Raw genomic sequence first — 12,378 nt, forward strand, 5'->3', positions numbered from 1 at the left:
AGCAGCAGCTAGAGACAGAGATAGCTGGGCTAGCAGCAGAGAGAGACAGAGATAGCTGGGCTAGCAGCAGATAGAGCCAGAGATATCTGGGCTAGCAGCAGCTAGAGACAGAGATAGCTGGGCTAGAAGCAGAAAAAGACAGAGATAGCTGGGCTAGCGGCAGAGAGAGACAGAGACAGCTGGGCTAGCAGCAGCTAGAGACAGAGATAGCTGGGCTAGCAGCAGCTAGAGCCAGAGATATCTGGGCTAGCAGCAGCTAAAGACAGAGATAGCTGGGCTAGCAGCAGAGAGAGACAGAGATAGCTGGGCTAGCAGCAGCTAGAGACAGAGATAGCTGGGCTAGCAGCAGAGAGAGACAGAGATAGCTGGGCTAGCAGCAGCTAGAGACAGATAGCTGGGCTAGCAGCAGCTAGAGACAGAGATAGCTGGGCTAGCAGCAGAGAGACACAGAGATAGCTGGGCTAGCAGCAGCTAGAGACAGAGATAGCTGGGCTAGCAGCAGAGAGAGACACAGATAGCTGGGCTAGCAGCAGCTAGAAACAGAGATAGCTGGGTTAGCAGCAGCTACAGCCAGAGATAGCTGGGCTAGCAGCAGAGAGAGACAGAGATAGCTGGGCTAGCAGCAAAGAGAGACAGATATAGCTGGGCTAGCAACAGCTAGAGCCAGAGATAGCTGGGCTAGCAGCAGCTAGAGCCAGAGATAGCTGGGCTAGCAGCAGAGAGAGATAGAAATAGCTGGGCTAGCAGCAGCTAGAGACAGAGTTAGCTGGGCTAGCGGCAGAGAGAGAGACAGAGATAGCTGGGTTAGCGGCAGAGAGAGAGACAGAGATAGCTGGGCTAGCAGCAGCTAGAGACAGAGATAGCTGGGCTAGCGGCAGAGAGAGACATAGATAGCTGGGCTAGCAGCAGAGAGAGACAGAGATAGCTGGGCTAGCAGCAGCTAGAGCCAGAGATAGCTGGGCTAGCAGTAGAGAGAGAGACAGAGATAGCTGGGCTAGCAGCAGAGAGAGACAGAGATAGCTGGGCTAGCAGCAGAGAGAGACAGAGATAGCTGGGCTAGCAGCAGCTAGAGACAGAGATAGCTGGACTAGCAGCAGCTAGAGACAGAGATAGCTGGGCTAGCAGCAGAGAGAGACAGAGATAGCTGGGCTAGCAGCAGCTAGAGCCAGAGATAGCTGGGCTAGCAGTAGAGAGAGAGACAGAGATAGCTGGGCTAGCGGCAGAGAGAGAGACAGAGATAGCTGGGCTAGCAGCAGCTAGAGACAGAGATAGCTGGGCTAGCAGCAGCTAGAGACAGAGATAGCTGGGCTAGCAGCAGCTAGAGCCAGAGATAGCTGGGCTAGCAGCAGAGAGAGTCAGAGATAGCTGGGCTAGCAGCAGAGAGAGACAGAGATAGCTGGGCTAGCAGCAGAGAGAGACAGATATAGCTGGGCTAGCAGCAGCTAGAAATAGAGATAGCTGGGCTAGCAGCAGAGAGAGACAGATATAGCTGGGCTAGCAACAGCTAGAGCCAGAGATAGCTGGGCTAGCAGCAGCTAGAGACAGAGATAGCTGGGCTAGCAGCAGAGAGAGACAGAGATAGCTGGGCTAGCAGCAGCTAGAGACAGAGATAGCTGGGCTAGCAGCAGCTAGAGACAGAGATAGCTGGGCTAGCAGCAGAGAGAGACAGAGATAGCTGGGCTAGCAGCAGCTAGAGACAGAGATAGCTGGGCTAGCAACAGCTAGAGACAGAGATAGCTGGGCTAGCAGCAGCTAGAGACAGAGATAGCTGGGCTAGCAGTAGCTAGAGACAGAGATAGCTGGGCCAGCAGCAGAGAGAGATAGCTGGGCTAGCAGCAGCTAGAGACAGAGATAGCTGGGCTAGCAGCAGAGAGAGACAGAGATAGCTGGGCTAGCAGCAGCTATAGACAGAGATAGCTGGGCTAGCAGCAGCTAGAGACAGAGATAGCTGGGCTAGCAGCAGAGAGAGACAGAGATAGCTGGGCTAGCAGCAGCTAGAGACAGAGATAGCTGGGCTAGCAACAGCTGAGAGACAGAGATAGCTGGGCTAGCAGCAGCTAGAGACAGAGATAGCTGGGCTAGCAGTAGCTAGAGACAGAGATAGCTGGGCTAGCGGCAGAGAGAGACAGAGAGAGCTGGGCTAGCAGCAGCTAGTGACAGAGATAGCTGGGCTAGCAGCAGCTAGAGACAGAGATAGCTGGGCTAGCAGCAGAGAGATACAGAGATAGCTGGGCTAGTAGCACAGAGAGCCAGAGATAGCTGGGCTAGCAGCAGCTAGAGACAGATAGCTGGGCTAGCAGCAGAGAGACAGAGATAGCTGGGCTAGCAGCAGAGAGAGACAGAGATAGCTGGGCTAGCAGCAGCTAGAGCCAGAGATAGCTGGGCTAGCAGCAGAGAGAGACAGAGATAGCTGGGCTAGCAGCAGCTAGAGACAGAGATAGCTGGGCTAGCAGCAGCTAGAGACAGAGATAGCTGGGATAGCAGCAGAGAGAGACAGAGATATCTGGGCTAGCAGCAGCTAGAGACAGAGATAGCTGGGCTAGCAGCAGAGAGAGACAGAGATAGCTGGGCTAGCAGCAGAGAGAGACAGAGATAGCTGGGCTAGCAGCAGCTAGAGACAGAGATAGCTGGGCTAGCAGCAGCTAGAGACAGAGATAGCTGGGCTAGCAGCAGCTAGAGCCAGAGATATCTGGGCTAGCAGCAGCTAGAGACAGAGATACCTGGGCTAGAAGCAGAAAAAGACAGAGATAGCTGGGCTAGTGGCAGAGAGAGACAGAGACAGCTGGGCTAGCAGCAGCTAGAGACAGAGATAGCTGGGCTAGCAGCAGAGAGAGACAGAGATAGCTGGGCTAGCAGCAGCTAGAGCCAGAGATATCTGGGCTAGCAGCAGCTAGAGACAGAGATAGCTGGGCTAGCAGCAGAGAGAGACAGAGATAGCTGGGCTAGCAGCAGCTAGAGACAGAGATAGCTGGGCTAGCAGCAGAGAGAGACAGAGATAGCTGGGCTAGCAGCAGCTAGAGACAGAGATAGCTGGGCTAGCAGTAGCTAGAGACAGAGATAGCTGGGCTAGCGGCAGAGAGAGACAGAGACAGCTGAGCTAGCAGCAGCTAGAGACAGAGATAGCTGGGATAGCAGCAGAGAGATACAGAGATAGCTGGGCTAGGAGCACAGAGAGCCAGAGATAGCTGGGCTAGCAGCAGCTAGAGACAGATAGCTGGGCTAGCAGCAGAGAGACAGAGATAGCTGGGCTAGCAGCAGAGAGAGACAGAGATAGCTGGGCTAGCAGCAGCTAGAGCCAGAGATAGCTGGGCTAGCAGCAGAGAGGGACAGAGATAGCTGGGCTAGCAGCAGCTAGAGACAGATAGCTGGGCTAGCAGCAGCTAGAGACAGAGATAGCTGGGCTAGCAGCAGAGAGAGCCAGAGATATCTGGGCTAGCAGCAGCTAGAGACAGAGATAGCTGGGCTAGCAGCAGAGAGAGACAGAGATAGCTGGGCTAGCAGCAGAGAGAGACAGAGATAGCTGGGCTAGCAGCAGAGAGAGACAGAGATAGCTGGGCTAGCAGCAGCTAGAGACAGAGATAGCTGGGCTAGCAGCAGCTAGAGACAGAGATAGCTGGGCTAGCAGCAGCTAGAGACAGAGATAGCTGGGCTAGCAGCAGCTAGAGACAGAGATAGCTGGGCTAGCAGCAAAGAGAGACAGAGATAGCTGGGCTAGCAGCAGCTAGAGCCAGAGATAGCTGGGCTAGCGGCAGAGAGAGACAGAGATAGCTGGGCTAGCGGCAGAGAGAGAGACAGAGATAGCTGGGCTAGCAGCAGCTAGAGACAGAGATAGCTGGGCTAGCAGCAGCTAGAGACAGAGATAGCTGGGCTAGCGGCAGAGAGAGACAGAGATAGCTGGGCTAGCAGCAGAGAGAGACAGAGATAGCTGGACTAGCGGCAGAGAGAGACAGAGATAGCTGGGCTAGCGGCAGAGAGAGACAGAGACAGCTGGGCTAGCAGCAGCTAGAGACAGATATAGTTGGGCTAGCAGCAGCTAGAGACAGAGATAGCTGGGCTAGCAGCAGAGAGAGACAGAGATAGCTGGGCTAGCAGCAGCTAGAGCCAGAGATATCTGGGCTAGCAGCAGCTAGAGACAGAGATAGCTGGGCTAGAAGCAGAAAAAGACAGAGATAGCTGGGCTAGCGGCAGAGAGAGACAGAGACAGCTGGGCTAGCAGCAGCTAGAGACAGAGATAGCTGGGCTAGCAGCAGAGAGAGACAGAGATAGCTGGGCTAGCAGCAGCTAGAGCCAGAGATATCTGGGCTAGCAGCAGCTAGAGACAGAGATAGCTGGGCTAGCAGCAGAGAGAGACAGAGATAGCTGGGCTAGCAGCAGCTAGAGACAGAGATAGCTGGGCTAGCAGCAGAGAGAGACAGAGATAGCTGGGCTAGAAGCAGCTAGAGACAGATAGCTGGGCTAGCAGCAGCTAGAGACAGAGATTGCTGGGCTAGCAGCAGAGAGAGATAGAGATAGCTGGGCTAGCAGCAGCTAGAGACAGAGATAGCTGGGCTAGCAGCAGAGAGAGACAGAGATAGCTGGGCTAGCAGCAGCTAGAAACAGAGATAGCTGGGCTAGCAGCAGCTAGAGCCAGAGATAGCTGGGCTAGCAGCAGAGAGAGACAGAGATAGCTGGGCTAGCAGCAGAGAGAGACAGATATAGCTGGGCTAGCAACAGCTATAGCCAGAGATAGCTGGGCTAGCAACAGCTAGAGCCAGAGATAGCTGGGCTAGCAGCAGAGAGAGATAGCTGGGCTAGCAGCAGCTAGAGACAGAGTTAGCTGGGCTAGCGGCAGAGAGAGAGACAGAGATAGCTGGGCTAGCGGCAGAGAGAGAAACAGAGATAGCTGGGCTAGCAGCAGCTAGAGACAGAGATAGATGGGCTAGCGGCAGAGAGAGACAGAGATAGCTGGGCTAGCAGCAGAGAGAGACAGAGATAGCTGGGCTAGCAGCAGCTAGAGCCAGAGATAGCTGGGCTAGCAGTAGAGAGAGAGACAGAGATAGCTGGGCTAGCAGCAGAGAGAGACAGAGATAGCTGGGCTAGCAGCAGAGAGAGACAGAGATAGCTGGGCTAGCAGCAGCTAGAGCCAGAGATAACTGGGCTAGCAGCAGAGAGAGAGACAGAGATAGCTGGGCTAGCAGCAGCTAGAGACAGAGATAGCTGGGCTAGCAGCAGCTAGAGACAGAGATAGCTGGGCTAGCAGCAGCTAGAGCCAGAGATAGCTGGGCTAGCAGCAGAGAGAGCCAGAGATAGCTGGGCTAGCAGCAGAGAGAGACAGAGTTAGCTGGGCTAGCAGCAGAGAGAGAGACAGAGATAGCTGGGCTAGCGGCAGAGAGAGAAACAGAGATAGCTGGGCTAGCAGCAGCTAGAGACAGAGATAGCTGGGCTAGCGGCAGAGAGAGACAGAGATAGCTGGGCTAGCAGCAGCTAGAGCCAGAGATAGCTGGGCTAGCAGTAGAGAGAGAGACAGAGATAGCTGGGCTAGCAGCAGAGAGAGACAGAGATAGCTGGGCTAGCAGCAGAGAGAGACAGAGATAGCTGGGCTAGCAGCAGCTAGAGCCAGAGATAGCTGGGCTAGCAGTAGAGAGAGAGACAGAGATAGCTGGGCTAGCAGCAGAGAGAGAGACAGAGATAGCTGGGCTAGCAGCAGCTAGAGACAGAGATAGCTGGGCTAGCAGCAGCTAGAGACAGAGATAGCTGGGCTAGCAGCAGCTAGAGCCAAAGATAGCTGGGCTAGCAGCAGAGAGAGCCAGAGATAGCTGGGCTAGCAGCAGAGAGAGACAGAGATAGCTGGGCTAGCAGCAGAGAGAGACAGATATAGCTGGGATAGCAGCAGCTAGAAATAGAGATAGCTGGGCTAGCAGCAGAGAGAGACAGATATAGCTGGGCTAGCAACAGCTAGAGCCAGAGATAGCTGGGCTAGCAGCAGCTAGAGACAGAGATAGCTGGGCTAGCAGCAGAGAGAGACAGAGATAGCTGGGCTAGCAGCAGCTAGAGACAGAGATAGCTGGGCTAGCAGCAGCTAGAGACAGAGATAGCTGGGCTAGCAGCAGAGAGAGACAGAGATAGCTGGGCTAGCAGCAGCTAGAGACAGAGATAGCTGGGCTAGCAACAGCTAGAGACAGAGATAGCTGGGCTAGCAGCAGCTAGAGACAGAGATAGCTGGGCTAGCAGTAGCTAGAGACAGAGATAGCTGGGCTAGCAGCAGAGAGAGATAGCTGGGCTAGCAGCAGCTAGAGACAGAGATAGCTGGGCTAGCAGCAGAGAGAGACAGAGATAGCTGGGCTAGCAGCAGCTATAGACAGAGATAGCTGGGCTAGCAGCAGCTAGAGACAGAGATAGCTGGGCTAGCAGCAGAGAGAGACAGAGATAGCTGGGCTAGCAGCAGCTAGAGACAGAGATAGCTGGGCTAGCAACAGCTGAGAGACAGAGATAGCTGGGCTAGCAGCAGCTAGAGACAGAGATAGCTGGGCTAGCAGTAGCTAGAGACAGAGATAGCTGGGCTAGCGGCAGAGAGAGACAGAGACAGCTGGGCTAGCAGCAGCTAGTGACAGAGATAGCTGGGCTAGCAGCAGCTAGAGACAGAGATAGCTGGGCTAGCAGCAGAGAGACACAGAGATAGCTGGGCTAGGAGCACAGAGAGCCAGAGATAGCTGGGCTAGCAGCAGCTAGAGACAGATAGCTGGGCTAGCAGCAGAGAGACAGAGATAGCTGGGCTAGCAGCAGAGAGAGACAGAGATAGCTGGGCTAGCAGCAGCTAGAGCCAGAGATAGCTGGGCTAGCAGCAGAGAGAGACAGAGATAGCTGGGCTAGCAGCAGCTAGAGACAGAGATAGCTGGGCTAGCAGCAGCGAGAGACAGAGATAGCTCTGCTAGCAGCAGAGAGAGACAGAGATAGCTGGGCTAGCAGCAGAGAGAGACAGAGATAGCTGGGCTAGTAGCAGCTAGAGCAAGAGATAGCTGGGCTAGCAGCAGCTAGAGACAGAGATAGCTGGGCTAGCAGCAGCTAGAGACAGAGATAGCTGGGCTAGCAGCAGAGAGAGACAGAGATAGCTGGGCTAGCAGCAGAGAGAGACAGAGATAGCTGGGCTAGCAGCAGATAGAGACAGAGATAGCTGGGCTAGCAGCAGCTAGAGACAGAGATAGCTGGGCTAGCAGCAGAGAGAGACAGAGATAGCTGGGCTAGCAGCAGAGAGAGACAGAGATAGCTGGGCTAGGAGCACAGAGGGCCAGAGATAGCTGGGCTAGCAGCAGCTAGAGACAGAGATAGCTGGGCTAGCAGCAGCTAGAGACAGAGATAGCTGGGCTAGCAGCAGCTAGAGACAGAGATAGCTGGGCTAGCAGCAGCTAGAGCCAGAGATAGCTGGGCTAGCAGCAGAGAGAGACAGAGATAGCTGGGCTAGCAGCAGAGATAGACAGAGATAGCTGGGCTAGCAGCAGCTAGAGACAGAGATAGCTGGGCTAGGAGCACAGAGAGCCAGATATAGCAGGGCTAGCAGCAGAGAGAGTCAGAGATAGCTGGGCTAGCAGCAGCTAGAGACAGAGATAGCTGGGCTAGCAGCAGAGAGAGACAGAGATAGCTGGGCTAGCAGCAGCTAGAGACAGATAGCTGGGCTAGCAGCAGCTAGAGACAGAGATAGCTGGGCTAGCAGCAGAGAGAGACAGAGATAGCTGGGCTAGCAGCAGCTAGAGACAGAGATAGCTGGGCTAGCAGCAGAGAGAGACAGAGATAGATGGGCTAGCAGCAGCTAGAAACAGAGATAGTTGGGCTAGCAGCAGCTAGAGCCAGAGATAGCTGGGCTAGCAGCAGAGAGAGACAGAGATAGCTGGGCTAGCAGCAGAGAGAGACAGATATAGCTGGGCTAGCAACAGCTAGAGCCAGAGATAGCTGGGCTAGCAGCAGCTAGAGCCAGAGATAGCTGGGCTAGCAGCAGAGAGAGATAGAGATAGCTGGGCTAGCAGCAGCTAGAGACAGAGTTAGCTGGGCTAGCGGCAGAGAGAGAAACAGAGATAGCTGGGCTAGCAGCAGCTAGAGACAGAGATAGCTGGGCTAGCGGCAGAGAGAGACAGATATAGCTGGGCTAGCAGCAGAGAGAGACAGAGATAGCTGGGCTAGCAGCAGCTAGAGCCAGAGATAGATGGGCTAGCAGTAGAGAGAGATACAGAGATAGCTGGGCTAGCAGCAGAGAGAGACAGAGATAGCTGGGCTAGCAGCAGAGAGAGACAGAGATAGCTGGGCTAGCAGCAGCTAGAGCCAGAGATAGCTGGGCTAGCAGTAGAGAGAGAGACAGAGATAGCTGGGCTAGCGGCAGAGAGAGAGACAGAGATAGCTGGGCTAGCAGCAGTTAGAGACAGAGATAGCTGGGCTAGCAGCAGCTAGAGACAGAGATAGCTGGGCTAGCAGCAGCTAGAGCCAGAGATAGCTGGGCTAGCAGCAGAGAGAGCCAGAGATAGCTGGGCTAGCAGCAGAGAAAGACAGAGATAGCTGGGCTAGCAGCAGAGAGAGACAGATATAGCTGGGCTAGCAGCAGCTAGAAATAGAGATAGCTGGGCTAGCAGCAGAGAGAGACAGATATAGCTGGGCTAGCAACAGCTAGAGCCAGAGATAGCTGGGCTAGCAGCAGCTAGAGACAGAGATAGCTGGGCTAGCAGCAGAGAGAGACAGAGATAGCTGGGCTAGCAGCAGCTAGAGACAGAGATAGCTGGGCTAGCAGCAGCTAGAGACAGAGATAGCTGGGCTAGCAGCAGAGAGAGACAGAGATAGCTGGGCTAGCAGCAGCTAGAGACAGAGATAGCTGGGCTAGCAACAGCTAGAGACAGAGATAGCTGATCTAGCAGCAGCTAGAGACAGAGATAGCTGGGCTAGCAGTAGCTAGAGACAGAGATAGCTGGGCTAGCAGCAGAGAGAGATAGCTGGGCTAGCAGCAGCTAGAGACAGAGATAGCTGGGCTAGCAGCAGAGAGAGACAGAGATAGCTGGGCTAGCAGCAGCTATAGACAGAGATAGCTGGGCTAGCAGCAGCTAGAGACAGAGATAGCTGGGCTAGCAGCAGAGAGAGACAGAGATAGCTGGGCTAGCAGCAGCTAGAGACAGAGATAGCTGGGCTAGCAACAGCTGAGAGACAGAGATAGCTGGGCTAGCAGCAGCTAGAGACAGAGATAGCTGGGCTAGCGGCAGCTAGTGACAGAGATAGCTGGGCTAGCAGCAGCTAGAGACAGAGATAGCTGGGCTAGCAGCAGAGAGATACAGAGATAGCTGGGCTAGGAGCACAGAGAGCCAGAGATAGCTGGGCTAGCAGCAGCTAGAGACAGATAGCTGGGCTAGCAGCAGAGAGACAGAGATAGCTGGGCTAGCAGCAGAGAGAGACAGAGATAGCTGGGGTAGCAGCAGCTAGAGCCAGAGATAGCTGGGCTAGCAGCAGAGAGAGACAGAGATAGCTGGGCTAGCAGCAGCTAGAGACAGAGATAGCTGGGCTAGCAGCAGCTAGAGACAGAGATAGCTCGGCTAGCAGCAGAGAGAGACAGAGATAGCTGGGCTAGCAGCAGAGAGAGACAGAGATAGCTGGGCTAGTAGCAGCTAGAGCAAGAGATAGCTGGGCTAGCAGCAGCTAGAGACAGAGATAGCTGGGCTAGCAGCAGCTAGAGACAGAGATAGCTGGGCTAGCAGCAGAGAGAGACAGAGATAGCTGGGCTAGCAGCAGAGAGAGACAGAGATAGCTGGGCTAGCAGCAGATAGAGACAGAGATAGCTGGGCTAGCAGTAGCTAGAGACAGAGATAGCTGGGCTAGCAGCAGAGAGAGACAGAGATAGCTGGGCTAGCAGCAGAGAGAGACAGAGATAGCTGGGCTAGGAGCACAGAGAGCCAGAGATAGCTGGGCTAGCAGCAGCTAGAGACAGAGATAGCTGGGCTAGCAGCAGCTAGAGACAGAGATAGCTGGGCTAGCAGCAGCTAGAGACAGAGATAGCTGGGCTAGCAGCAGCTAGAGCCAGAGATAGCTGGGCTAGCAGCAGAGAGAGACAGAGATAGCTGGGCTAGCAGCAGAGATAGACAGAGATAGCTGGGCTAGCAGCAGCTAGAGACAGAGATAGCTGGGCTAGAAGCACAGAGAGCCAGAGATAGCAGGGCTAGCAGCAGCTAGAGACAGATATAGCTGGGCTAGGAGCAGAGAGAGACAGAGATAGCTGGGCTAGCAGCAGAGAGAGAGACAGAGATAGCTGGGCTAGCAGCAGAGAGAGACAGAGATAGCTGGGCTAGCAGCAGAGAGAGACAGAGATAGCTGGGCTAGCAGCAGCTAGAGCTAGAGATAGCTGGGCTAGCAGCAGCTAGAGACAGAGATAGCTGGGCTAGCAGCAGCTAGAGCCAGAGATAGCTGGGCTAGCAGCAGCTAGAGACAGAGATAGCTGGGCTAGCAGCAGAGAGAGACAGATATAGCTGGGCTAGCAACAGCTAGAGCTAGAGATAGCTGGGCTAGCTGCAGAGAGAGACAGAGATAGCTGGGCTAGCAGCAGCTAGAGCCAGAGATAGCTGGGCTAGCAGCAGAGAGAGACAGAGATAGCTGGGCTAGCAGCAGAGAGAGACAGAGATAGCTGGGCTAGCAGCAGCTAGAGCCAGAGATAGCTGGGCTAGCAGCAGAGAGAGACAGAGATAGCTGGGCTAGCAGCAGCTAGAGACAGAGATAGCTGGGCTAGCAGCAGTTAGAGCCAGAGATAGCTGGGCTAGCAGCAGCTAGAGACAGAGATATCTGGGCTAGCAGCAGCTATAGACAGAGATAGCTGGGCTAGCAGCAGAGAGAGAGACAGAGATAGCTGGGCTAGCAGCAGCTAGAGACAGAGATAGCTGCGCTAGCAGTAGAGAGAGACAGAGATAGCTGGGCTAGCAGCAGCTAGAGACAGAGATAGCTGGGCTAGGAGCAGAGAGAGACAGAGATAGCTGGGCTAGCAGAAGAGAGAGACAGATAGCTGGGCTAGCAGCAGCTAGAGACAGAGATAGCTGGGCTAGCAGCAGCTAGAGACAGAGATAGCTGGGCTATCAGCAGCTAGAGACAGAGATAGCTGGGCTAGCAGCAGAGAGAGACAGAGATAGCTGGGCTAGCAGCAGCTAGAGCCAGAGATAGCTGGACTAGCAGCAGAGAGAGCCAGAGATAGCTGGGCTAGCAGCAGCTAGAGACAGAGATAGCTGGGCTAGCAGCAGCTAGAGACAGAGATAGCTGGGCTAGCAGCAGCTAGAGACAGAGATAGCTGGGCTAGCAGCAGAGAGAGACAGAGATAGCTGGGCTAGCAGCAGAGAGAGCCAGAGGTCCCCGTGAAGGACCCAGTGTAGGGGCACCTACCAATGGTGCAGTTATTGCTCCCTTGTGTTAATAATGCTGCCTCCGAGTCGTCATTCACCACACAACAAAAGTATTGATTCTCGAACCAATTCCCTGATGAATGTGAAAGGGAGTCCACGCGCGTTGTCTTGGTGAGGGAATTTGTATTGTTCCATTCAACACCAATGGCAACACCTGGAGGCCACTGACGCTGCTGTCGACGCTCCCAGAGCTTCCCACCTTTGTCTCACACCTCTTGATAAACCCGCTCTTCCTCTCCTCCTCATTCCCACCAATCTGTATCTCTTGCCAGCGCCTTTCTTTAATGATTCATCAGCGCGTGGTCCCCTTGCCCCTTGCGTGACCCCTACACCCAAGCCTGGCCGTGACCTCGCACGAACACTACACCAGGCGTCGATTCAAATGGTTGGCTTATCTTCTGCACATTTTTAGTTTTTTACCCTTCCCCTGCACCTCCGATGGCTATGTACGGTGCGAAAGAAGTTCAACATACATATATCAGGATATTATTTACTTCTCGTTGTAAATCGACTTCTGGATGAAGTTCCCCACACAAACCATGAAGGTCAAGTGAGCTGTTTGACCATACTTCACCATGCTGGTTAGTACGTGTTGGCGAGCTGTGGCCGGAACTCAAACTTAGGCTGCCAGGTTCGTTCTGCAGTGCACCGATCACCACTCCACCACTCCACCGCTGCGCACTTTAAAAGTGAGACTCCAAACGTACAATCCGGAGTGGTGAACATATTGAATAAGTGTGGTCACGTGATGTGACATCCTGATGTTTAGCGCTCACCCTGACGAAGTCCACCGCAGAATAGTATATCCAGGTGATGCAGTTCGTGTCAGCTTGTGAAGGGCCGGAGCGATCTGGGATTTGCCATCTGTACGTTTTCCTTGCTCCTGCATTGGGTAGATAAGAGGGGCAACAGTCCGCTAATTTATTTACCCATTACAGTACCTCACAGCGTTTCGCAGAAGGTCATAATAAAGCACGGCATGGCATGGTACGCA

General features: G+C 54.1%; 1 protein-coding gene across 1 annotated transcript in view; it reads right to left on the reverse strand.

Moving 5' to 3' along the window:
- LOC116945432 (ceruloplasmin-like) overlaps nt 1–12,378 on the reverse strand; it is a 68,242-nt gene that overhangs the window by 21,917 nt on the left and 33,947 nt on the right. The window contains exon 16 of the mRNA XM_076069272.1: nt 12,161–12,267. Coding sequence (XP_075925387.1) covers nt 12,161–12,267 — 107 coding nt within the window. The remainder of the gene's footprint in view (nt 1–12,160; nt 12,268–12,378) is intronic.

Source organism: Petromyzon marinus, chromosome 24 (genome assembly GCF_048934315.1).
Source record: "Petromyzon marinus isolate PM22_M1 ecotype Great Lakes invasive population chromosome 24, UKy_Petmar_22M1.pri1.0, whole genome shotgun sequence".
NCBI lineage: Eukaryota > Metazoa > Chordata > Hyperoartia > Petromyzontiformes > Petromyzontidae > Petromyzon > Petromyzon marinus.